The 27,455-nt window shown below is 46.9% G+C and overlaps 1 protein-coding gene across 1 annotated transcript in view; it reads right to left on the bottom strand.

Annotated features, from left to right (window-relative positions):
• cpo (RNA-binding protein) overlaps nucleotides 1-27,455 on the bottom strand; it is a 52,745-nt gene that overhangs the window by 18,616 nt on the left and 6,674 nt on the right. Inside the window, 4 exon segments of the mRNA XM_080280533.1 lie at nucleotides 3,190-3,455; nucleotides 7,018-7,156; nucleotides 15,773-15,835; nucleotides 25,675-25,728. Of these exon segments, the coding sequence (XP_080136659.1) occupies nucleotides 3,190-3,455; nucleotides 7,018-7,156; nucleotides 15,773-15,835; nucleotides 25,675-25,728 (522 nt within the window).

Here is a 27,455-nt window from a genome sequence, read left to right as displayed (position 1 = left end):
CGCTGGTTGTGATGGTGATAGGTAGTTCACTATTGGCAATCGTTACAGTGATGTTGGTAGTTGTGGTTGTAACAGTGGTAGCTGAATCAGTCTGTTGGATCATTGTACTTGTGATTTGAACAGAACTTAATAAAACAGTTAATCTTACTTGTTATTTTACGATATTAAAAGAAAAATATTGTCAGTATTAAGTTGTATTAGTATTACTGAGATTAGTGGTAGTCATTGGCAATAATGGTAGTGGCCACGTTAGTAGTAGTTGTGGTAGTTGTGAGTCAGGTTAGTGGTAGTTGTGGTATTTATGGTATTAAGCATTTAGTAGCAACAGTTAATATAAAGGAATGGATAACTGTGGTTGTGGTAGTTGTGGTGGTGTGTGCTGATGGTTGTGGTGTGTTTGTGGTTGTGGTGTGTGTTGGTGGTTGTGGTATGTGTTGGTGGTTGTGGTGTGTGTTGGTGGTTGTGGTGTGTGTTGGTGGTTGTGGTGTGTGTTGGTGGTTGTGGTGTGTGTTGGTGGTTGTGGTGTGTGTTGGTGGTTGTGGTGTGTGTTGGTGGTTGTGGTGTGTGTTGGTGGTTGTGGTGTGTGTTGGTGGTTGTGGTGTGTGTTGGTGGTTGTGGTGTGTTGGTGGCTGTGGTGTGTGTTGGTGGCTGTGGTGTGTGTTGGTGGTTGTGGTGTGTGTTGGTGGTTGTGGTGTGTGTTGGTGGTTGTGGTGTTTGTTGGTGGTTGTGGTGTGTTGGTGGTTGTGGTGTGTTATTGGTTGTGGTGTGTGTTATTGGTTGTGGTGTGTGTTATTGGTTGTGGTGTGTGTTGGTGGTTGTGGTGTGTGTTGGTGGTTGTGGTGTGTTGGTGGTTGTGGTGTGTTGGTGGTTGTGGTGTGTGTTGGTGGTTGTGGTGTGTGTTGGTGGTTGTGGTGTGTGTTGGTGGTTGTGGTGTGTGTTGGTGGTTGTGGTGTGTTGGTGGTTGTGGTGTGTTGGTGGTTGTGGTGTGTGTTGGTGGTTGTGGTGTGTGTTGGTGGTTGTGGTGTGTGTTGGTGGTTGTGGTGTGTGTTGGTGGTTGTGGTGTGTGTTGGTGGTTGTGGTGTGTGTTGGTGGTTGTGGTGTGTGTTGGTGGTTGTGGTGTGTGTTGGTGGTTGTGGTGTGTGTTGGTGGTTGTGGTGTGTGTTGGTGGTTGTGATGTGTTGGTGGTTGTGGTGTGTGTTGGTGGTTGTATTTTGTGGTGTGTTAGTGGTGTGTGTAGGTGGTTGTGGTGTGTTGGTGGTTGTGGTGTGTGTTGGTGGTTGTGGTGTGTTGGTGGTTGTGGTGTGTTGGTGGTTGTGGTGTGTGTTATTGGTTGTGGTGTGTGTTGGTGGTTGTGGTGTGTGTTGGTGGTTGTGGTGTGTGTTGGTGGTTGTGGTGTGTGTTGGTGGTTGTGGTGTGTTGGTGGTTGTGGTGTGTTGGTAGTTGTGGTGTGTGTTGGTAGTTGTGGTGTGTGTTGGTGGTTGTGGTGTGTTGGTGGTTGTGGTGTGTGTTGGTGGTTGTGGTGTGTTGGTGGTTGTGGTGTGTGTTGGTGGTTGTGGTGTGTTGGTGGTTGTGGTGTGTGTTGGTGGTTGTGGTGTGTGTTGGTGGTTGTATTTTGTGGTGTGTGTTGGTGGTTGTGGTGTGTGTTGGTGGTTGTGGTGTGTGTTGGTGGTTGTGGTGTGTTGGTGGTTGTGGTGTGTTGGTGGTTGTGGTGTGTTGGTGGTTGTGGTGTGTGTTGGTGGTTGTGGTGTGTGTTGGTGGTTGTGGTGTGTGTTGGTGGTTGTGGTGTGTTGGTGGTTGTGGTGTGTTGGTGGTTGTGGTGTGTGTTGGTGGTTGTGGTGTGTGTTGGTGGTTGTGGTGTGTGTTGGTGGTTGTATTTTGTGGTGTGTTAGTGGTGTGTGTAGGTGGTTGTGGTGTGTGTTGGTGGTTGTGGTGTGTGTTGGTGGCTGTGGTGTGTGTTGGTGGCTGTGGTGTGTGTTGGTGGCTGTGGTGTGTGTTGGTGGCTGTGGTGTGTGTTGGTGGTTGTGGTGTGTGTTGGTGGCTGTGGTGTGTGTTGGTGGCTGTGGTGTGTGTTGGTGGTTGTGGTGTGTGTTGGTGGTTGTGTTCTGTGGTGTTAGAGGTGTGTGTTCTGTGGTGTTAGAGGTGTGTGTTCTGTGGTGTTAGAGGTGTGTGTTGGTGGTTGTGGTGTGTGTTGGTGGTTGTGGTGTGTGTTGGTGGTTGTGTTCTGTGGTGTTAGAGGTGTGTGTTGGTGGCTGTGGTGTGTGTTGGTGGTTGTGGTGTGTGTTGGTGGTTGTGTTCTGTGGTGTTAGAGGTGTGTGTTGGTGGTTGTGGTGTGTTGGTGGTTGTGGTGTGTTGGTGGTTGTGGTGTGTGTTGGTGGTTGTGGTGTGTGTTGGTGGTTGTGTTCTGTGGTGTTAGAGGTGTGTGTTGGTGGTTGTGGTGTGTGTTGGTGGCTGTGGTGTGGTGTGTGTTGGTGGTGCTGGTACAGGGATGGATGATAACCACAGAGTAATCCAGCTAAATCCACTCTGTCTGACCTCTGAAGTGGTATGTCATGGTTGTCTGTGGGTGGAGGTGGTGGTGGTTGTGGTAGCTCTGTAACTAAAACAATGGTAGTGACTCTTGTGATGGTAGTTATGATAGTGGTAGGCTAAGTGTAGTATGTGTCAGTAATTGTGGTACTTTAACTATACTGGTTGTTGTGGTAGCTGTGGTGTGTTGGTGGTTGTGGTAAAGTCTTCTGTTAGCTATGATAGTGATTTACTGGTAGTGAGGTAGAGTATGCTGGTAGCTGTGGTGGTGGTCTATTGGTAGTAGAGTAGATAATACTTGTAGTTGTGGTAGTAATGAGGTAGATTGTATTTGTAGTTGTGGTAGTGATGGGTAGATTATACTGGTGGTAGTTGTGGTAGTAATGAGGTAGATTAAGATGGTAGTTGTGGCAGTAATGCGGTACATCATATTGGTGGTGGTAATGATTATATTAGTAGTAGTTGTGGTGGCAGTAATGGTATACTATTAGTGAGTGAACAACAAGAGCAGCAGCAACTGAACCAATAGCAGCAGTGAGTGGTGGTGGTGGTGGTGGTGTGGTGGTGGTGGTGGTGTGGTGGTGGCGGCAGCAGCAGCAGCAAGGAGACAAGTCAGTAAGTAGGTAGTAGGTTAAGACAGACAGTAGAGCAGCTGACACAAACCATCCGACCAAGACAACTAACAGTGTCTGCGGGCAGCCCCCCCTCGGCCGGCTGTTGTTGCTGTTGCTGTGGCTGTCTGTCTGCGGGTAGTCAGAGGTAGGAACGTACTGGGACCTGGGCAGCGTGGAGGGCCGGGAAGAGGGCGGGGTGGTGCTGGAGAGAGGCTGCTGCGGCGGCGGCGGTCCCGGGCAGTTCCGCGGTGTAGGCCAGGGGGTGCGGGGGCCATACGTCAGGGGCACCGGGGAAGAAGGCGGGGTTCAGCTCTACTGGAACACCATACCATGCCACTATACACACACGGAACAATACCAGAACTATCATACCATATATACCACACCACACCATACTATATCATACCACATCATACAATACCAAATCACTCCCTGCCGCTATACATACACACGGAACAACATCAGAAATATCATACCATACCACATCATCTCTATTTACACCATTTCATGCCACAATACACACTGCACAATACCAGGCCTTCATACACCAAGCTATTATCACACACACACACACACACACACACACACACACACACACACACACACACACACCGTCCCTTCCTTCACTACACCAAGTCATATCCTAACACATGATACTACCTCGCTATGCACACTGATATACCCTACTACACTATATCCTATCATCATCATCATTACTCATACTGCTACATTACATACTGTCTTCATCATCATCAACCACCTCACTAAACACACACACACACACACACACACACACACACACCCTACTACACTACATCCAGTTTACCATCATTATCATCATCATCATCATTATTACTAACAAAGGATAGTACGGTACAGCATGAATGAAACATGAATGAATACACACATTATAGCAACACCATCCCTTCTCCTCAGTCCCAGCAAAGGCCAGACGATTTTACTCAGCCAGAATCATATTTTTGCGTGGATGATGTATGCTTGTGGGGAAAGGTCGAGGATTCCAGGGGCTTAAAATGATGGGTGAGTGAATGTGCGGCCCACTTCGCTACGCAGTCTGGTGATACTGTTTTCTTCCTTCCTGCCCTGTTTCTGAGTTCTGCCTACCCGTCTACCTGGGCAAATTTGGATGATGATGATGATGATGATGATATTGAGGTTATAATAAATGCCAATCACGAAGAAGTGCAACGCTGTCTTCTAAGCCAAACAGAATAGGGCTATGAGAGAGAGAGAGAGAGAGAGAGAGAGAGAGAGAGGGAGGGAGCAGGTGAGACAGGTGAGGGCAGAGACAGAGGCCATGACTTATCTCTTTACTATCTTCTTCACCCATTGTTCCCTTACTCTCTTCTCTTCTCTCTCCCTCTCTCTCTATCTCCCTCCCCCCCTCTCTCTCCCTCCTCTTCCTCCCTCCCCCCCCTCTCTCTCTCTCCCTCCTCTTCCTCCCTCCCCCCTCTCTCTCTCTCTCTCTCTCTCTCTTCCTCCTCTTCCTCCCTCCCCCCCCCTCTCTCTCTCTCTCTCTCTCTCTCTCTCTCTCTCTCTCTCTCTCTCTCACTATCTATCTATATATGTAAGCACACACACACACACACACACACACACACACACACACACACTTAATATGTCCAAAACTACCCAAGAATGGCAAAAACACTTCTTTTCCGAGTAACTTTTGAGCGGTTTCGTAGTGACACTTTCCGCAGTTCCTGGGTCCACAGATCACTACTATTAGGGGCGTTGAAATTTCCTATATCCGCATACAAAGGACTGCCAATTTTTTTTTATACAGTACACAGCTACGAGGCAAATTTGGATTATTATTATTATTAATATTATTATTATTATTTGAACACTCCAACAGTCCTTACTTATGTCTTTATAGTTTGTTTGTCTCTTACCGTTTTAAGCAATGACCTTCACTAATTTTGCTTTACAGACAGACAGACAGACAGACGCCAACTTAAGATCATGAAATTATATATATAAATCATTGTCTACCTATTTCCTCTCTCCTTCGATACGATAGACAGATAGACTGACAGATAGATAGATAGAGAGAGAGATGAACAAAAGGAAAAATGGGGCTAAAATGAGGAATAAAGACACACACACACACACACACACACACACACACACACACACACACACACACACACACACACACACAAATCCTCGCATCTATCCGTAAAGAACATTAAAATATTACTCATAAACTTCAATGGCGAGAATGGTATATGAATGAGAGAGAGAGAGAGAGAGAGAGAGAGAGAGAGAGAGAGAGAGAGAGAGAGAGAGAGAGACGAGAAAAGCGAGAAGAAAAGAGGAAGAAAACAGAAGTGGAGGGAAGAAAGAGAAAGAAGAGAGGGAGAGAAGATAAGAAGAGAAGAGGAGAGGGAGAGGATAGAAGAGGGGAAAAGAAGAAAAGAGGGGAGAAGAGAGGGAGGAGGAGGAGAGAAGAGGGATAAGAGGTGAGAAGAGGTAAGGTAAGGGACTCAGGTGCGGGGTGGGGGGTGCGTCACACGTGAGATAAATAATGGAGAGACGAGGGAGGGGGAGGGGGAGGGGGAGGGGATATGAAGGAAACGGGGGTGAACGGAAAGGGATGTATAATGGAGGGAGAAGGGAGGGGAGGAGAGTGGATGAGACGGGAGGCAGGGAGGGGAGGGGTGTTGAGGGGGGGAAAGGGGAGAGGAGGGGAGGGGTGTTGAGGGGGGGAAAGGGGAGAGGAGGGGAGGGGTGTTAGAGCTGGGAAGGGGAGTTTGGAAAGTGGAGGATGGGGGAGGTATGCAAGGGATGGGGGAGGAAGGGGGAAGGAACGGGAGGTATGGGAAGGAGGGGAGGGGAGGGAATGTGGGAGGCGAAGGAGGGAGGGAGAGGAGAGGGCGATGTTTGGGAGGGGAGAGGATAAGGGAGCTGAGATGGGAATGGAGGGAGGCAGGAAGGGAGGCAGGAAGGGAGGTAGGGAGGGAGGCAGGGAGGGAGGGGGGATGGAGTGGGAGCTACATTGGATAGGGTGGGTAGGGTAAGCCAGGGCTGGGATGAGCAGGGCATTCCGGGATAACGCAAGGCAGGGTAGGGTAGGGCAGAACAACACCAGGGCAGGGCAGGGCAGGGCAGGGCAGGGCAGGGTAGGGTAGGGTATGGTAGGGTAGGGTAGGGCAGGACAACACAAGAGAGAACAGGGTAAGGGTAAGGGTAAGGGCAGGGCAGGGTAGGGTAAGGGCAGGGCAGGGTAGGGTAGGACAACACATGGGAAAGAAGGGTACATAAGGGCATGGCGAAGCAAGGTTAGAGAGGTAGGGCAGGGCATGGTAGGGCAAGGCAGGGCAGGGTAACGCAGAACAGGGATGCAGGGGAGGGCAGGGGAGGGCAGGAGAGGGAGGCAGGGCAGGGCAGGGGAAGGCAGGGCAGGGGAGAGAAGGAGGGGATAAGGTAAGGCAGGGCAGGGTACGGCAGGACAGGGAGGCAAGGCAAGACAAAGCAAGGCAAAGCAGGACAGGGCAAGGCAGGGTAGAGGAGGGTAGGGCTGGGGAGGGCAAGGTACTGCACAGGAGGGCTGGGCTGGGCAGGGCAGGGAGAAGCAGGGCAGGCAACGGTAAGGCAGGGAAAAGCAGGGCAGGGTAATGCAGGGAAGGATAAGGTACCTCATCGTAAGATAAGGCACGGCAGGGCAGGACACGGCAGGGTAGGGCAGGGCAGGGCAGAGTAGAGGCATCCCGTAACCCCACAAAACCAAGAGGGCCGAGTTTGTGGGGTGGAGGGGCGCCTCTGTAAGTGGCACCGTGAGTGAATAAGTAGGTATACGAGTCAAGTAATGGTCGGTGAGGTGAAGGGGTGAGGGGCATGCAGTGTTACTTACGTCCGAAGGGGTGCACGAGGGTGGGGTGAGGGGCAGCGGCTGGGGGTGACGGCTGTTTGGGTTTGCTGACTTTGGTGTTACTCTTAGCAAACTCGAGTCGGATGGTCTGTGGCATGTCAGGGTCAAACCGCACGCCTTGCTGCAGGAGAGAGGTGCAAGGTTAGCCTGGGGCGTGAGGTGACGTGAGGGGAAGTGAGGGGGGAGGGGTGAAGCTGGGAGGACCGGGGTGAGAGGGGTGAAGCAGGACAGGAGGCAAGGTGAGGGGTGAGGGGTGGGTGGGTGTGGGGTGAGGCAGGAGGTAACAGGGCTAACCTCACTCACTCATTCCTTCACTCCTTCCTTCCTTCCTTCCTCGTTACACGCCACCAGGGCACCTCCGGCTGTCACCAACACCTACAACGTCAAGCAGCGCCACGACACCTCACTCACACACCCAGCTAGAAGTTTTGAACACGTAATTTCAACAGGGAGAGCATGGTGAGGGTGTTTTAAGTTAGTGTCCTTAACCCTGTGGAACCAGCCACCTATTATTTCATTCGTGCTACCTCCAGACGATTTTACTCAGCTCAGGGGACGCTCTTCGCACTGGAGGGGTTGTTGCTGTTGGCACGGGGTTCATCTGAAATGTGAACCCAGTGAAATGCAGGCTGAAAGTGTCCACCGCCCCCTCTCGTGGGACATGGAGGAAGTAGTGGGATGTTGCACGACCAGGCAGTAGAATCACACAGTTATATCGATGCCACCACGTGAAGGCATCTCACTAGCATCAGAAGGGCCTAGTTAGTCTTCATTAACCCCTCCACTGCCAGATGGTCTACCTGAACTGAATAAAAATCGTCTGGTCGTGATAGGAAGAAAGTAGTGATGTCATGGTAATTGAAGGGGTTATCATTATTATTATTATTATCATTAGTAGTAGTAGTAGTAGTAGTAGTAAGAGTGGTAGTAGTAGTAGTTTCAAACCCAGGCTCATGTGAACGTGAACCGGGTAGACTGCAGGCCAATGCTACCCTCCTTCCACAAGCCATAGCTGTCCTTCCGCAGTCCACCAGTCCTACCTTTTCAGGGGAACAGGGATGGGACTGGGGGACGTCTGCATAACCTGGCACCTCCAACGCCCAGTCATATCAGTGCCACCACACGAGGGGGTCCATTTCCAGCATATATTCATGTTTTTCTATCTTATATAATACAATTTTCATTTTCTTACTTAAAATTCGTCTAATATTCGCCTCATCTACTTCTCACTTCCCTCTGCTGGCTACCATACCCAAACTGAGAGAGATAACCAAGCAATGGAGCCACCTGGTTATCTGGTTATATATGTGCCACCACGTGAAGGCTTCCCTCCCTCATACCTGCCCTGAATGTGAAGTAGAAGTGAAATTGCAGGCGAACTTTTATCCCTAACTGTATATTAAAACCGGGTCAGACAAAAGTACGGATTTGAATTTAGTGGGAAGGATATAAAACTTTCCAATACAGCTTAGATCAACTTTAAACCGATTCTGGCTTATTTAAATTTATTGACTCTTGCTGATGGAGTATATGAAGCGCGTACGTGTGGATGTGTATGCGTGTGAGGGGGGGGGGTCAGGATTCCGTGGGCTTGAATGGTGAGGTGGATGAGTGTGTGGCCCATTCAACACGGAAGAGTTTGATTAGTTTCTCTTTCCATATTTTTTACTTCTGATTCTCTGGACACTAACTGAACCCAAAGGTGGAAAAAGAGGTATGGGTGATGATGATGATGATGATGATGATGATGATGATGATGATGATGATGGTGGTGAGGAGGAGGAGGAGGATACTGACGATGATAAAACACAAAGCCTAAAACATTCCCTAGCCTTGCTAAACCGATGTAGTGTATTTTTCATCCCTCACACTGTACCAAAACGCCCACACAACTTTTGACGCATCCCGTATCGGCCCAGGAATACTGGGTCCGGTGCTGTAGAGAGATGCCTTCACGGAGTGGCACTGATGTAACCGGGTGACGCCACTGCCCTGATATACAAACGTTCCCCAGTCCCCTCCTTATCCCCTGAAATGACGATGGTGGTCTCAAGGAGGACAGTTTCAGCCTGCAGTCCACTGGGTTCACGTTCAGATGAGCTTGGGGTTCAATACTAGGGTCTGGGGATGTTATTTTTCCCGCTCTTGCTGCCTCCAGACGGTTTTCCTCAGTTTTTGGTCATCTGTAGTACCGGGGTAAGAAGCAGTGCCAGTCAACCCCTCCAAAATCTTATGTCTCTCTTCCTAAGCTGAATAAAATCGTCTGGAGATGGAGAAAAATCGGGGGTATGAGGCATTCCCAGTCAACCCCCTTTCAAAATGTCTTTCTCTATGCTGAATAAAATCGTCTGGGGGGAGCAATAAACAAAATCGGGGTGAAGGGGCTGAAGCTGAAGTGTTCCCGTCTTCACACTTCAGTTCGGCTCCAATACCCCATCAAGGCGCTGCAGAGGGACGCCTTCATGTGAACGCAGCGATATAACCATGCGGATGAACTGCCTAATTATACGAACATCCCTCAACTACTTCCCTATCCCCCGAAATGCGGAAGGTAAACCACGGAAGAAGGACGTACTAATATCACCCCTAAGGTCATATTATCATCAGCTCAGGAGTTCCCCCAAGCACTTCTTCGTTACTAGTTTTTGGGCATAAGGATCGTTGATATTGCCTCGTACACTATTTTTGTAAAGCATATTGAAGGGAAATCAATATGCATACCAAAGAATATTAAGACCTATTGTATGTTTGTCTTCACCTGGCCAAATCCGTGACCCCTTTTCAGGTTAATTGATGGCTGGATGTAGTTAGATTGGAGGGTAAATTAAACTATACTCTTGTTACCTTGACCTGACCTAAACCTGATCTCTCTCCACCCTGAATGCTGAGATGTGGCAAGGGTATATCATTGGAGTATTATGTCAGTCACGAAGAAGTACTATGGAAAGGATAGAGCCGCATTTTTATTTTTCTGCCACTGACCTACGTAAAATAAACTGCAAAAGGATGAAAAGTGGATCAAGGGGAAAAAAGTATTGTCCATGATCTAAGCAGAACAAGACAGATTAGTTTCCCCTGCACGGCTTGAAACATATTGAGGATACACCACTTACTACCAGCAATAACATCACAAGAAATACAGTATAGTTCAAGATTACTTATGGAATGTAGGAATAAAGAGGTAAATGACGATGAACCTTTCCATCTTAAACCTTCCTTCAAATCCAGGAGAGTTAGTCCGTAAAGAGAGAGAGAGAGAGAGAGAGAGAGAGAGAGAGAGAGAGAGAGAGAGAGAGAGAGAGAGAGAGAGAAAATGTCCCTTGATTCCATCCCACGTTAGTATACTTGCTTTCATGAGGAGGCTTTATATCGCTGGCTTGTTATATATTTTAGACAGCATTATCATCAATTAAATATTCAAACTGGACAATATTAATCATTTTGGAACCATGAACTATACGATCATACGGATATAGACCACCAGAGTCCCCAAACGCGATTTTTATTTATTTATCTATCTATCTATTTAACTATCATTATTTTTTGCGCTGTGTAGATAGATAACGACTATGAGATTAAGGGATAAGGGTGAGAAAGTCAGCGCGCTCCGTATCCTTCGCCCAAGAGTAAATAACTGCTGTAGTTGGATATACGGTCAAGAGATGGCGTTGGCGTGGCGTTATGCTGGCGAGGCGGGAGTTGACCCCTTGCCATATACAGTAGGCTGGGGTCAGGGTTGGGGTGAGGGTGAGGGGGCTGGAATATTTTAGTGGGGCGAGGCACTAGGGGTGAGGTGAGGCAGGGGAGAAAACAGGCAAGGGTGGGGGGGATAAATGAGATTAAAGATGAAGATGTTACACGAATGGATGGGGAGAAATGAAGGAGGGAGAAATCAGAACGTAAAGACAGATACTATAGATGAATTAGTGATGAACAGGGAATGTAAAATATAATAAACAAAATAGGGACTAAGTACAAGACGACGAAATAGTGTCAGAGGTGATAGATGTATGAATAGGCTGGCTGATGTAAAGGGATGTTAATGGGAAGATAGGGAAACTACCAAACTACTTACTAATCTACCTGCTTCCTTATCTACCTAAGTACTTGCTCACTTTCTAGCCTACCTGCATACCTACTTACTTGCTCAATCTACCTACATAGACTCCTGAGCCTACCTACCTCTCTACCTGACTACCTACACAAACCTACCCTCCTACATACACAAATTCCTACCTACCCATCTGTTTACCTGTATCAACCCAATGCACTTAACACATCTACTTACATGACTGTCTATGATCTACTTACAAGCCAATCAATTTACTGCCTACCTTCCTACCTACTTAAATACACTATCGACCTACCTACCTATCTGTTTACTTCCTACCTACTTAACTATCTACCTACCTACCTGCCTACTTCCTACCAACCTACCTACCTTCCTACTTACATACTTAAACAATTACTGACATTACGACAAGTAAGAGAAGTAAGAGAATGCCTGATAGGAGATAAGAGTAAGCAAAGAAAGAAGGACAGGAATGAAGGAGGGAATGAGAGAGAAATAGAGGGAGGAAGGGAGGAAGGGAGGGGAGGTATATTTCCCCTCCCTCCCCAGCACTAGACGACAATAAGCAACAGCAGTGTCCTGAGGGAGGGGAGGGGAGGGGGAAGAAAGGAGAGGGAGGGAGAAAAAATAGAGGAAGGCGAGGAAAGGGGGTTTGGGGAAGGAAGAGAGGGATGGAAAGGGAGAAGAAGAGGGAAGAATGGATCTGTGTGTGTGTGTGTGTGTGTGTGTGTGTGTGTGTGTGTGTGTGTGTGTGTGTGTGTGTGTGTGTGTGTGTGTGTGTGTGTGTGAGAGAGAGAGAGAGAGAGAGAGAGAGAGAGAGAGAGAAATCTAGTGTCATCCTCTGCCTCTCCCCCGCCTTCTCCCTGCCTCATCCCCTCTATCCCCCTGCCTAACCTCACCACGCCCTGCCTCACCCCTCTACCCCTGCCCCACCCCTGCCTCCCCATAAAACAGAGGTAAGGGTGCCGAGAGAGCCTTGTGGGGTCCTAATCACGAGTTATGAGGCAGCCACGGTAAGGTAGGAACAGGCACAGGTAGGCACAGGGTAGCAGGTGGGTAAGATGATGTAGGTAGGTAGGTTGGCTGACAGGTAAGTAGGTAGGTAGGTAGGTAGGTGGGTGGGTAGGTAGGTAGGTGGGTAGGTAGGTAGGTAGGTAGGTAGGTGGGTAGGTAGGTAGGTAGGTGGGTAGGCAGGTTGGTAGGTGGGTAGGCAGGTTGGTAGGTGGGTAGGCAGGTAGGTAGGTAGGCAGGTAGGTAGGTAGGTAGGTAGGTAGGTAGGTAGGTGGGTAGGTAGGTAGGTAAGTTGGCAGGTAGGTAGCTTGCCGGCAGACAGGGAGGTATGTGGGTGGGTAGGTAGGAAGACAGGTACAGTAGGTAGGTAAATAGGTGATGAGATAAGCAGAGAGAGAGAGAGAGAGAGAGAGAGAGAGAGAGAGAGAAAGAAAGTTACGGAAAGCAGACACTGATAAAAACTGATCAGCCGTCCCCACAAGACACGAGAAAAAAAAAAAAAAAGTTGAGTCGAAGGTTATTGAAAAAAAACGATATGTGTAAATAACAGATCATTCCCTTCAACTTGTCAGATATTTGCAGTTTATTTCACGAAGCTCAGGGACAGAAGACAATACTCTGGCCCTGAGTCCTCTCCACAGCACTTCTTCGTGACTATAGTCGCGGCGCACGACTCTGAGGATGTCATTATCGTACCCTGGCGACCTACCATTCAAAAGTGCGTCCGATTTCGTATCATATCATACACGAATCATAATATTATGGACGAGTATATCATACACGAATATTATTATACACGAACATATTATACACGAATCACATGCGTCTCATATTATACACGAAATCAGACCCACTTTTGAATGGTAGTTGTCAGGGCACGAAAATAACAACCTCAGAGTCGTGCGCCGTGACTAGCACCATATTCCCGTGTTAAGATGGAGAGACGGCCATTTTTACAACTATACAAAGTGAAGAGGAGTTTTTTTTTTTTGTTTCTCCAGCTCAAAAAGACACAAACAATAATAATAATAATAATAATAGTAGCAGTAGTAGTAGTAGTAGTAGTAATAACAATAATAATAATAATAATAGATGACGTACGTATGAGGTGGAGGGATGGAGTTGAGAGGTACATGAGGGAAGGGGGAGTGAGTTGGGGGGAGGGCTGTCAAATGGTGGGTGACAGAGCGACTTGCAGGCGTTTTATCTGAGGTCATCCTTTGCAGGATTAGGGCGTCGGGCTATAGATGTATGTATGTATGTATGTATGTATGTATGTATGTAGGTAGGTAGGTATGTTTAATAATAATAATAATAATAATAAACGGCTGGTTATAACAAGAATAAATTGAAAAATATATAATCGAAATGAAAGGGTCACGTGGAGAGAGAGAGAGAGAGAGAGAGAGAGAGAGAGAGAGTCGGGATAGGTTTTATAATGTTAGAAAAGGTCAAAAGCGAGGTCAGGAGAGAAAGCCAAAGTTGAAGCTAGGTCAAGAAAGTTCAAAGGAGGTCAAGAAAGTTCAAACGAGGTCAAGAACTTCAAAGTTAGGCCATGAAAGTTTTAAGTTTAAAAAATGAAACTGGGTCAAGAGTGTTTAAATACGGTTGGGTTCAAAATTAGGTCAAGAGCGTTAAAAATTGGGCCAAATTAAGATTCAAAATTTGGTTTAGAAAGTTCAAATTAGGTCAAGCAAGTTTAAATTAGGTCAAGCAAGTTCAAATTAGGTCAAGCAAGTTCAAATTGGGTCCAAAAGTTCAAAATAGGTCATAAAGTTCACGTGAGGTCAAGAATGTTCAAAAATTAGGTCAAGATTTCTTAAGTTAGGTCAGCAGTTCAAATTACAGTAAATAAAAAAATGTTCAGATTACGTCAAGAAGGTTCACATTTCAACCCACAGCAGTTCCCGTCCAATTATTATATTTATTTATTTATTTATTTATTTTTTACGAATGAAGGACACTTGTAATTTGGTGTATGGATTTTTTTTTCATTTAATCTGTTTTTCCTTCCTCTTCATTTTACGTTAAAAAAAAAAAAAAAAAAAAAAAAAAAAAAAAAAAAAAAAAGCACGGAAAAAAGCCTGATTCAACGCTCCTGGAGGGTCGAGAAAGGTCAGAACTAAGCTGCGAAAAGGTCAAGTGAGATCAAGAAAAGGTCAAGTGGGATTAAGAAAAAGTCAAGTGAGATCAAGAAAAGGCCAAGTGAGATCAAGAAAAGGCCAAGTGAGATCAAGAAAAGGCCAAGTGAGATCAAGAAAAGGCCAAGTGAGATCAAGAAAAGGCCAAGTGAGATCAAGAAAAGGTCAAGTGAGATCAAGAAAAGGTCAAGTGAGATCAAGAAAAGGTCGTGAGGTCAAGAAAAGGTCGTGAGGTCAAGAAAAGGTCACGTGAGGTCAAGAAAAGGTCACGTGAGGTCAAGAAAAGGTCACGTGAGATCAAGAAAAGGTTACGTGAGATCAAGAAAAGGTTATGTGAGATCAAGAAAAGGTCAAGTGAGATCAAGAAAAGGTCGGTCAATAAGGTCAAATGAAGTTAAGAAAATGTTAGTTCAAAGATCAGGAATAGATGGTAATTAAGGTGAAAAATAGGTCGTCAAAATAAGGTAGAGAGAATAAGTCAAAATGAATTCAAGAAAGGTCAAACGAGGCCAACAAAGAATCAAACTGAAATTAAGGCCAAATTGAGGTCAGGAGAGGTCATAATGAGGTCATGAAAAAGTCACGTCTAATACAGGTCAAAATAGTCATGAAAAGGTCAAATAAAGGTCAAAATGGGGCTAAGTAAAAGTCAAAACTGGGTTAAAAAAAAAGTTCAGACGGTCGGTCGTACAAGTTTAAATGAGGTCAAACAAGGTCAAAGGAGGGGTCAGTAAACCTGGCATTTAGTAAGAAAGGGTGGTCAAGTGACGTCACAAAGCCAAGAATTTCAGTATGTATGTATTTATGTATGTATGTGTGTATGTATAAAACTTCAGATATGTATGTATGTACTGGTAGATCTGCACACACTAATCATGTCGGGAAGCTGTACTATACACGTTCAAGTCGTGTTCTAGGGGTCCTGAGGGGCAACTGATCCATACGGTCCAGGAACACCATTTTCTGTCTCTGGGGAAGCAACCAGCCCCACCCAGTGCTTCATGCATCGGTGTAGGTGTGGAAGGATTTGTGGTGTAGCGTGAAGAAGTGCAGTGGAAAGTGTGTTCTGGTGGCTGTGTCTGTGAGAAAGTCTGCATCGAAGGAACCTCAGAAATGAAAGGACATACTACTGAACTCGCTTAAATGTCCTCCCCCGAGTGGAACTGAACCCAGTCGGGACAACCGGTACATACACACACTACCAACCCGACCGCCACAGGTTCCACAAATTTAAGTGAGCTCAGGTGATGTCAAAAACGTCAACAGACTTCAAGTATGGTCAGGTGACGTCAACTGAGACCAGGAAAAAAGGTCAAAAAGGGTCAGGGACTTCATGTGATGTCAAGTGGGGTCAGGTGACGTCAACTCTGGCCAAGAAACTTCAAGTGAGATGAAGTTATGTCAACTGAGAGCAAGAAACGTCAGGTGAGGTCAAAGCATTAAAAGTCAATCAAGGCGAGGGTGAAATGAGGTGAAGGAAGGGCAACGGAACCCAAGTGAAATAATTACTAACCTGCAGGTCCTGCTTGGCTGCCTCCGCCCCCGCCCTGGTGCTGAATGTCACGAACCCAACAGGCTGAAACACACACATACACAAAGACGTTAGTTTAGATCAGTTTGGCTTAGATTATGTATGTTAGATTATGTTACTCTAGGTTGGCTCTTGTTGAACAGAATAGAGTCAGTAATTGATAAATTTTTAAAAGAAGAACAAGCGGGATTTAGAAAGGGTCGAGGTTGTAATGATCAGATTTTTATTGTAAGGCATCTAATGCAACAAGCTAATGAGATGAAAATGCCACTTAGTATGTGTTTTGTGGATTTTGAAAAGGCGTTTGATAGTGTTTCACGTGGAGCTATGTTGAAAATTATGAGATTCTATGGTATACCAGAAAAGTTTGTAAATATTATTAGAAGCCTGCATGAAGGTACTTTTTGTAAGGTAATGGTGGGTGGTTCGTTGAGTGATCCATTTCAAGTTAGGTCAGGAGTGATTCAAGGAGGAGTTCTTTCGCCATTGCTGTTTGTTTTGGTTATGGATTATGTTATGAAAAAGGTTGTAAGGAGAACAGGTGCAGGAGTTAACTGGAAAGAAAATAAGAAGCTGATGGATTTGGACTATGCTGATAATATTGTATTGATTTGCGGAAGTATTTACGAGATGCAGAGGGTGCTTGATTGTCTGGTGGAGGAACGAGAAAAAGTGGGATTGGTAATAAATTGTGGAAAGACTGAAATTATTAATATGAACGTTGAGAACCAAATCGATTGTGTAATTGGGAATAATGTGGTGAAGAATGTAGAAAACTTTAAATATCTGGGAACGATTGTATCATCTAATGGATCATTAAACAAAGAAATTGAGGAGAGGATTAGACAGGCTTGGCGAGCTGTTGGAATGTTGAGATCTGTTTGGAATAATAATATGCTTTCGGGACATACTAAAGTGAAAATTTTCAAGTCCATGGTTAGACCAATTTTAATTTACGGGCATGAGTCATGGTACAGTACAATTGCAACAGATCAGAAAGTATTAGGATTTGAGAATAAAATACTGAGAAGGATTCTTGGGGTAAAGTGGCAAGACAGAGTTACAAATGCAAGAGTAAGGGATATTACGAGAGTGGAACCAGTTAATGAATATGTGAGACGGTCTCGCTGGAAGTGGCTGGGGCACATATAGAGAAAAGAAGGTAGTTTAATACAGGATGTGCCAGAGTGGACTGCTAGAGGAAGAAGAGGTAGAGGTAGGCCGAGGGAAACCTGGTTGAGGACAATGAAAAAAGAAGCTGGAGAGGAGTGTTGGTGGGACCTGAAGGAGATGGCAAGAGACAAATATTGGTGGAAAGAGTTCATTGAGGCCCTATGCATCCCGTGGGGTGCCACAGGAAATGATTGACTGATTGAGGTTGGCTGGGTCAGATTACGTTAGACTGGTTATGTATGGGATTTGGGGTAGGTTGGATTAGGGTAGGTTTGTTATGTACAGGAGGCTGGAATAGATTAGGCAAGGTTAGTGATGTTCTGTCGTGGGCATGAGTTGGGTTGGGTTGTCTTTGGGCGCGGAAACACGCTGGAAACATGTAGTCAAGCATGCTCAGGACATAACCGTGAGCACGTTAACAACCATGTACTCAAGAGACACCGTCAAGGTCTAAAGTGTTGAGACAAGGTTTTAACGCTTTAGAAACATATTGGTGGCACTGGTGTGGACTTTTGCTGCACCGAGGATGAATGTACCAGATTCGTAATATAGTATTGGTGTGTGTGTGTGTGTGTGTGTGTGTGTGTGTGTGTGTGTGTGTGTGTGTGTGTGTGTGTGTGTGTGTGTGTGTGTGTGTGTGTGTGTGTGTGTGTGTGTGTGTGTGTGTGTGTGTGTGTGTGTGTGTGTGTGTGTGTGTGTGTGTGTGTGTGTGTGTGTGTGTGTGTGTGTGTGTGTGTGTGTGTGTGTGTGTGTGTGTGTGTGTGTGTGTGTGTGTGTGTGTGTGTGTGTGTGTGTGTGTGTGTGTGTGTGTGTGTGTGTGTGTGTGTGTGTGTGTGTGTGTGTGTGTGTGTGTGTGTGTGTGTGTGTGTGTGTGTGTGTGTGTGTGTGTGTGTGTGTGTGTGTGTGTGTGTGTGTGTGTGTGTGTGTGTGTGTGTGTGTGTGTGTGTGTGTGTGTGTGTGTGTGTGTGTGTGTGTGTGTGTGTGTGTGTGTGTGTGTGTGTGTGTGTGTGTGTGTGTGTGTGTGTGTGTGTGTGTGTGTGTGTGTGTGTGTGTGTGTGTGTGTGTGTGTGTGTGTGTGTGTGTGTGTGTGTGTGTGTGTGTGTGTGTGTGTGTGTGTGTGTGTGTGTGTGTGTGCCATTCCTCATTATCAGTGACGATCATACCCAATACCAGTGAAGTGGTTTAGCATTCAGTGTCCTCATCCTGCAATACACTCTCATCCACCAACACACTGAGGGACGCTCCACAGACTCGTGTTAACAGTACATCATCTTCAAACACGTTCAAGCCTTTGCCTCTAGCAGGTCAATATACATCTCAAGCAATATAACCAAACAAAACAAAATACAAGCTTGAACTGAATTTTAACACGTTCGTAACACATCAACACCAATCCTTCTGGCACTGCTTGGGTTATGTTTACAATGTACGTGGGGTGGTGTTCGGCTGGGTTATTGCTGATGGGGTATTGGGGTTAGGAGTGGTATACGGGAAATTTAAGTGGAATTCTACGGAGGGTACAGTTGGGTTAGGTCAGGTCAGGTGAGGTGAGGTAAGGTTAGGAGTGTATGTGGAGAGTCAGTGGTAGTGGATGGGGAGTTAACAAGGGTCAGGTGGGGTTTATGGGGTTAGACTGAAGGTAGGGGGTGGATTGGGTTAGGTTAGGATTGTATGGGAGGGGGTTAGTGATGGTGGAGATGAGGTTTGGTTGGTTAGTAGTGAATGGAAGATGGTTAAGTGCTGCTCTAGTGGGGATAAGTAATGTATGAGGGTTAGTGGTGATGTATGGGTGGTGGAAATAATAATAATAATAATAATGGTTGCAGTAGTAGTAATTGTAGTAGCAGTATCGCGATCTCCACAACACAAAGTACATTATTTGGTCTCTCTCTCCTTACACCCAACCTACACTTCACAACCGCCTACGTTGCGTACTGTCGAGTGTATTAGTGTATTATCTGTGTATTTATTGTATTATTCAGTGTATTTCACGTATTCCATCTCTCACCCGTACAATGAGGCAATCACATTCCTCTTAACAAATTCCCATATACGATTCATTCTATGTTTATCATTTATCTCAACTGTACTTCCACGCTCCTCTTCCCCTCCCTATCTCTTCTTCCTCTTCCTCTCTCTCCCCCTCCTCTTTCTCGATATGCTTTCACCCGAGGGAACTGGGCCACTCCCATGCTCAAATATTATATAGTGTTATGTACGTTTGATGAGCGCTGGCCATGAAGTGGAAATAAATCTCCTTGGTTACTAGTGAAATCGACACCCCCCCCCAATCTAACTACACCTGGCCATCAATTGAGAGAGAGGGAGAGAGAGAGAGAGAGAGAGAGAGAGAGAGAGACTAAAAACACTCCCCACTCACCCATTTTCTCTCTCCACCCTTTTTCCTTCCCTCTCCCCCTCTCCCCAGATCTCCCTCCCTCCCCTCTCCTCTTTCTCCCTGTCTTCCATCCTCTCCCTTTTGTTCTTTTCCTCCCTTTGCCTCCTCCTCCCTTCCTTCCTTTCTTTCTGTCCTCCCTCCCTTCCTTCCCTTCATTCCTTCCTCCTCTTTCTTCCTTGCTCTCCTTTCCTTCATTCCTCCCTTTCTTCTTTCCTTTCCTTCCCTGCCTCCCTCCCTCTTTCCTCCTACTTTCTTTCCTTCACTCCTTTCTTTCCTCCCTCCCTCCCTTCCTTCCTTCCTTCCTCCCTCCCTCCCTCGTCTCCCCTTTCCTCCGATTCCTTCTGTTTTCCTTCTGGTAATCAATAGGACAAGGAGGGAGGGAGAGAGGGAGGGAGAAAAGAAGGAAGAGAGAAAGGGAGGGAGGGAGGGAGGTGCGTGTGCAGGAGGGCAGAGTTTCAACCATCCCCTCCCCCCCTTCCTCCCTCCCTCTCCTTTTTCTCTCCCCCTCCTCCCTCGCTTCTTTCTCTCCTCCCTCCATTTCCTCCTCCTCCACCCTCCCCCTTTCCTCCCTCCTACCTCCCTCTCTTCTTTTCTCTCTCTCTATTTCCTTCACTCCCTCCCCCCCCTATTTTCCACTATCTCTTCCTGCCCTCCCTTTTCCTCCTCCTCTCTCTCTCTCTCTCTCCTTTCCTTCTATTTCATTTGTCTTTCTCTTTACCTCCTTCCCCTCCCTCCTATTCCTTCGCTCTTTCCCTTACTTCTCTCCCTCCCTTCCTTTTCCTTCTCCTTCCCTTCCTCCCTCCCTCCCTCCTCCTTCATTTCCTTCCTTCCTTCCTCCCTTTCATTCTCTCCCTAATTTCTTTCCCTTTTCCTTCCTTCCCTTCCTTTCTTCCTACTTCTTCTTCCCTCCCTCCCTCATTCGTACCGTCCATTTTCCCTCCCTCTCCTACATTCTCCCTCCCCCTCCCTCCCTCCTAACTACCTCCACACACGCAATCCAAAATGTCGGAGCAAACATAACCCAAGGGAGAGGGGGAGAGAAACAGGGGAGGGAGGGAGGGAGAGAAACAGGGAGGAAGGGAGGGAGGGAGAGAAACAGGGAGGAAGGGAGGGAGGGAGAGAAACAGGGAGGAAGGGAGGGAGGGAGGGGGAGAAACAGGGAGGGAGGGAGGGAGGGAGGGAGGGAGAGAAATAGGGAGGGAGGGAGAGAAATAGGGAGGGAGGGAGGGTCAGAAACTGGGAGGGAGGGAGGGAGGGAGAGAAACAGGGAGGGAGGGAGGGAGGGAAACAGGAAGGCAGGAAGGGAGGGAGAGAAACAGGGAGTAAGGATAGGAGGGAGGGAGGGAGAGAAACAGGGAGGGAGGGAAACAAGAAGGCAGGGAGGGAGGGAGAGAAACAGGGAGTAAGGATAGGAGGGAGAGAGAGAAACAGGGAGTAAGGATAGGAGGGAGGGAGGGAGAGAAACAGGGAGGGAGGGAGGGAAACAGGAAGGCAGGGAGGGAGAGAAACAGGAAGGGAGGGGGAGAGGGAGAGAAACAGGGAGGGAGGGGGGGAGGGAGAGAAACAGGGAAGGAGGGAGGGAAAGGAAAGGTAGGTGAGGGAGAGAGGGAGGGAGAGAGGAAAGGAAAAGGGGAAATAGGAAAAAGGGGAAGAGGGAGGGAAGGAGGAAGGGAGGGAGGAACTATGGAAGAATGAGGGAGAAATGGGAGGGAGGAGAGGTAGAGAGTACGAGAGGTAGGAGAGATGAAAGGGGGAGGGAGGGGGAGGGGGAGGCAAAGGGGAGGGGGAGGGAGGGAGGAGGGAGAGGGAAGGGAGGGAGGAGGGAGAGGGAAGGCAGGGAGGAAAGTGGGAAGGAAGGAAAAAGGAAAAGTAAGAAGGGGAAAGACAGGGACTGAGAGAGAGAGAGAGAGAGAGAGAGAGAGAGAGAGAGGACCAGATCAAGTGAGTGGGGTGATTGGAGTGTGTGGTGTGAGTGGGGTGAGGGAATGAGTGAAACAAGTGGGGTGAATATGGGAGTAAGAAGGTTGAGAACTGAGTGGAGCGAAGGGTGACAGGGGTGACTGGGTGAAGTGTGGGGTGAAAGGGGTGGGGTGAGTGGGGTGGGGTGAGTGGGGTGGGGTGAGTGGGGTGGGGTGAGTGGGGTGGGGTAAGTGGGGTGGGGTAAGTGGGGTGGGGTGACTGGGGTGGGGTGAGAGAGGTGAGGTGAGGGGTGATATGAGTGAGGTGAAGAGTGGGGTGAGTGGGGTAAGGGGCGGGGTGAATGGGGTGAGGTGGGGTGAATGGGGTGAGGGGTGGGGTGCATGGAGTAAGGGGTGGGGTGCATGGGGTGAGGGGTGGGGTGCATGGGGTGAGGGGCGGGGTGAATGGGGTGAGGGGCGGGGTGAATGGGGTGAGGGGCGGGGTGAATAGGGAGAGTGGGGTGGGGAGAGTGGGGTGGGGTGAATAGGGAGGGTGGGGTGGGGTGAATGAGGTGAGGGGTGAGATGAGTGAGGTGAGGGGTGGGGTGAGTGAGGGGAGGGGGGGGTGAAATGAGGTTGGAGGTGAAGGGTGGGGTGAGTGGGTTTGGGGTGAATAGGGTCTGGGGTGAGTGGGTCTGGGGTGAGTGGGTCTGGGGTGAGTGGGTCTGGGGTGAGTGGGTTTGGAGTGAGTGGGTCTGGGGTGAGTGGGTCTGGGGTGAGTGGGTCTGGGGTGAGTGGGTCTGGGGTGATTGGCGTTTGGGGTGAGTGGGGTTTGGGGTGAGTGGGGTTTGGGGTGAGTGGGGTTTGGGGTGAGTGGGGTTTGGGGTGAGTGGGGTTTGGGGTGAGTGGGGTTTGGGGTGAGTGGGGTTTAGGGTGTTTGGGGTTTGGGGTGAAGAAAGGATAAGTGGGGGTTTGGTGTGAATGGTGGGGTGAGTGGAGTGATGGGTGAGAGGTGGGGTGAGGGGCATGAGTGAGGTGTGGTCAGACTGTGATATAATTAACTTGGTGAGGCATGTTCAACAGCCGAGACACCACCCCTCCCCCCTCACCCCTCTCACACCCTCACCCCTCTCACACCCTCACCCCCAAACCCCCAGTTAACTATATTCACTCCCAAATAATACCTTTCTGTAGTGGCTATATTCATTTTTTTTTTCAGAGCCTGGATGAGACAAGCGTTGCATGATACTTTCCTTTTCAGATTTAAACTGCAGATTAAGATTTCCTTTCCCTCTTTCCTATGCAATTTTCATGACAGCTTTTCTAGGCTTCATGGTAGGCCTCTCATTATTTCCTGCTAGTTTCGGAAGAGGGACTGGTGGGTGTGGGAGACGCCTTCCTGCTTTGCTATCCTTGTCTTCAACTGATAGAATAGTTTTGTGACGAGTATAATGCAGCCTGTATCAGTGTGCCACAAAAACACTTACTGGTCTATTGCTGTTTGCTTCCCTTGGTACTCCTTCACCCCTATCACCACTCACCCCTCACCCCAACCACGTCTTCAAACCCCCCTCACCCCGCCCCACCTCACATTTTCACCCGTCACCCCATCTGTCCTCACCCCTCACCCCCTTTTATTTTAGACCTGACCTCTGACCTCTCACCCCTGTCACCTCTCTCTCTCTCTCTCTCTCTCTCAATCTATCTATATCTATTTATCCATCTATCTACCTACCTACCCATCTATCTATCTCTCATCCCTTTCACCTTTATTCTCTCACCTTACCTCTCTTCACCACTCACCCACTCACCTCTCTCTCTCTCTCTCTCTCCACCATCCTTGTTTCCTCCCACTGACACCTACCTCCCCTCCCCTCCTCCCCTTCCTTCATTCATTAATTCCCTCCCCCCCTCTCTCTCTCCCTTTCTCTCTCACTCTCTCTCTTTCTTTCTCTCTCTCTCTCTCTCTCTCTCACCCCTTCACACCTGTCACTGATTCCCCTTCTTCTCTCCTTCACTTCTCCTCCATAATTCTTGCCTCCGTCTTTCATCTCTCCCCTCTCTCCTTCATCTTCCTCCTCCTCCTCTTTCTTCTCTCTCTTTTCTTTCCTCCTCCCCATCCTCTTCCTCCTCCTCTCTCTTTTCTTTCTCTCTCACAAATATTTCTCTACAGGTAAGTTATTGGGAGTGACCTTAATTGGAAAAAACTCACCTGTATAACATAATTACGTTTACCTGTTTAATTAGAACCTGAGGCTGACCTACCTCATGGGAAATGTTGAAAAAATTAACGAATGATGCTAGTGTTGCAAAGTGTTTTTACTCGTTAATCTTGCCCTTTTGATTCGTTAACCTTGCCCTTTGTATTCGCTTATCTTGCCCTTTCTATTCGTTTATCTTGCCCTAATTCGTTTAACTTGCCTTGTTATTCATCTTGCCCCTTTTATTCGTCTATCTTGCCCTTTTGATTCGTTTATCTTGCCCTTATACGTTTTATCTTGCCTTGTTATTCATCTTGCCCTTTTCATTCGTTTATCTTGCCCATTTTATTCGTTTGCCCTATTTATTCATTTATCTTACCCCTTTCTAAATACTGCTCTCTCTCTCTCTCTCTCTCTCTCACATGGCCCGTGTTCTCGTCGGTTAAGGAAGCTCCCTAACACCTCCTCCTAAGCGATTTATTTTGCTTATTACGCCTTACTATCCTCTTCTATGTTATTTAAATCACTCTAATATAACCCTACTCTTCATAAAATAAAGTACCAATTTATATCAATCGGCCGTATCCAGAAATAAATCGCTACGGAAGAGGTGTCACGGAGTAGTTACGTATGATATTATCTTTTAACAAACACACTCATATGAACAGATCTGTTTGGTTTCCTTCCTATTATCCAACCACCTTCCTTCCTCCTTCCTCTTTATCCCTTCATCCTTCCCCTCTTCCTCTTCCTATTTTCATCCTTCCTTCCTATTTCTATCTTCATCCTTCCTTCCTTCCTCTCTTCCTCCCTCCCGCCTTCCTTGCTTCCTTCCTCCTCTTCTTTCCTCCTTTCCTTCCTTCCTTCCTCCCTCTCCTTCCACTGTACTATCCAACCATCTTCCCTCCTTCCTCTTCTTCCCCACCCCCTTCCTTCTTTCCCCTCTACCCCACCTCCTCCTTTCCTTCCCACCTTCCTTCCTCCGTCTCTCCCCCACCGCCCACACCCCTCCCCCCCGGGCTATCACTCACCGGCTCTCCCTGTCACCTCAACACAGCAAATGTACCGCGAATTCATACATCTACCTGACATATGGAACGACAAAAAATGAAAATGAAAAAAGTGTGATAAAGTAGGTTTGTGGGAGTACGGTGAAAAAGTACAGTGGGAAATTACTGCAAGAAAGTACAGTAAGAAAGTACAGTATGAAGTCACTGTCGACCTGTCTTCATCTGAGGGAACTGGGCCACTCCTTACACCCAAGTACAAAACCGTGGTTGCACGGAAATCGAGAAAGAACGAATCTCCTTGGTTACTAGTCAAACTTATCTTCCTCTGACAATTATCACCTCGCTAGGCGGCCCATAGTAAATCCAAACGCCACAAGTTTTATTTATTTTCGTTATATTTAGTTATACGTATCTATATTTATCAGTTATATTTGCGTTTATTCAAATGGAGGGAAGATTTTAAATGCCGTGCTCCCATTGGCTGGCTGGTGATGACGTCAGAGAAACCGGATATTCACTCAACGCGGCAAAAACTATAAGGTTACAATGCCATTTTGCTAAGTTAGATGGAATTAGACGGAGTTTGAAAGAAATGAGAGAGAGAGAGAGAGAGAGAGAGAGAGAGAGAGAGAGAGAGAGAGAGAGAGAGAGAGACGGACAAGGTAGATAGACTGGTGAATAGAAGGACATACGGAGGGATGGATATAAATAGATAAATGCTACAGTTACTATAGCGTTTTGATAGATTGATGGAGAGACGTGTAGAGGAAGTGAGACAGAGTTAGATAGATTGATGTGGATAAGATGGATAGACGGATAGATAGAGAGATGGACAGATAGATAAACAGTTAGATGGAGTGTGGTAAAGCGGCATGTGACAGATAGATAGATGTGGAAGCGGTGGTTAGAGGGATGGATAGATAAATAGATGGAGTGAGATGGAGGGACGTGTGACGCAGATAGATAGAAGTGGATACGGTGGCTATATAGACAGATGGATAGATAGACAGACGGATATATACAGGAAAATAGCTAAAACTTACCATGCATTCTAAGTTAATGGGGTCAGGGGGTAGATAGATAGATAGATAGATAGATAGATAGACAGACAGGTAGATAAAGATAAATGGATAGATAGATATGGATAGGGTGGTTAGACAGAGAGAGAGAGAGAGAGAGAGAGAGAGAGAGAATGTACACTCACCGAGGCTGTCTTGCCATTCTTGCTGGTGACCTTGAGCAGCGACCCCTCGTACCCCTGTGTACAAAATATTACATTAGTACACCATTACATTTGTACACCATTAGATTAGTACATCATTACATTAGTACACCATTACCCTATTATATCATTACATTCGTACATCACATTCGTACACCATTACATTAGTACACCATTACACTGTACACACATTATTTTATTTTTTACTCTAACTTGGCCTAAAACTGCCATCTCTCCATCTCGAGTACCCAGTTATATTGCGAGAGATTAACACTATAATTTTATGATAGTCACGAAGAAGTGCTAGGGAATGAACTGAGTCGTAGTAAATGAACGAAAATCTCCGCCTAGTTAAAAAGAATGAAATATAATGACGTAAACCGTGGACATAAGTACTGATCCACCCCATTACGATATAAAGCGAGACGGTGAGCGATGAATTATGAAAAACAGTATTAGGAGCCAAGAATATTTTCAGAACATTACGTGTGAGTTTCAGAATATTACATAAAAGAGTCTCGTAACACCTCTTCCATAGCGATTTATACTGCGCAATACACCTCAATATCCTCTCTTATGCTTCTCACCTAAAGTATGTTGATGTCAAAACAATGGAAACAATATCGAAGAGAATGCAAAATAAATCGCTTAGGTATAGGTGCTACGAAGCTTCTAATGCCACTGAAAATACGAATCTTTTAAAATCCTATACTCACTTCGGAGTAAAAGGAGGCTGCTGCCGATGAAACACAGGAGTATATATTCCCTGTTATTCCCTTTATTATGACCTACAAAGTAAAAGAACCGCAGATCCAGATTACTTCATATAGTCTGTTTGTTTTCACTTGGCAAAAATACCTAACTCCATCCACCTCAATTGATGGCTAAGTGTAGGGAGGGATGATTTGACCAGTGACCAAGGAGACTCAATTTTGCCTCATAACTACGGCTCATCGAATTTAACGTGACCCAGTTCCGACAGATGAAAACATTTACACCCCTCCACATCGTCAACTTTCCCTCCATCCACCTACCTACCTCCCTCTCTCTCTTCCCCCCTCCCCCCCCCGCTGAGTGAAGGAAAGAGCTGTGTCGTTCCGCCTTGTTTATCATCCATCATGTGTGTGTGTGTGTGTGTGTGTGTGTGTGTGTGTGTGTGTGTGTGTTGGTTGAGTGAGTGTGTAGAGAGTGTAGCATGTGTGTGTGTGTGTGTGTGTGTGTGTGTGTGTGTGTGTGTGTGTGTGTGTGTGTGTGTGTGTGTGTGTGTGTGAGGCAAGAGGTTACGCGTGCAAGCAGTGTTGGTAAATATATCAAACACTTCCGCCACGGCACGTCATACACAGGGTCGCTCATATGTTACGCCTCTCAGTTCTTGCGTGCTGGGGGGACGGCTCCAGCAACAGGTAACTAAGTAACCAAGGAGACTCATTCCTACCTCAAAACCCGACTCATTGACTTTCAAGTAACAGTAATTTTGAAAGTTGTTGCAGTGGTTCAGTTCCGTCAGGTGAAAACAAATGGGTTACAGTGGTGTGGGTGCTACTCCTTCACTACCACACCTCCCTAACCTCAATACTAGAGGGGCACTCAGTGGAGCGCATCTCTCCGGCAAGGGCAACGTAATTTCCAAGTCACTCTTCATAATGGGTTAGGATTTCTCGTCACTGATTAGGGTTTCGCAAAAAAAAAAAAAAAAAAAAGTTTTCCGGATCCAGAATCTGTAATACGATCCGGATCGGTCCCAAAAGTTAATCGATTGTTCC

This window comes from Coenobita brevimanus, chromosome 85, assembly GCF_032717465.1.
Source record: "Coenobita brevimanus isolate Jiangsu-jjx chromosome 85, ASM3271746v2, whole genome shotgun sequence".
NCBI classification, from domain to species: Eukaryota; Metazoa; Arthropoda; class Malacostraca; order Decapoda; family Coenobitidae; genus Coenobita; species Coenobita brevimanus.
The sequence above is the reverse complement of the archived record's forward strand: the minus strand, read 5'-3'. Positions and strand labels throughout refer to the sequence as shown.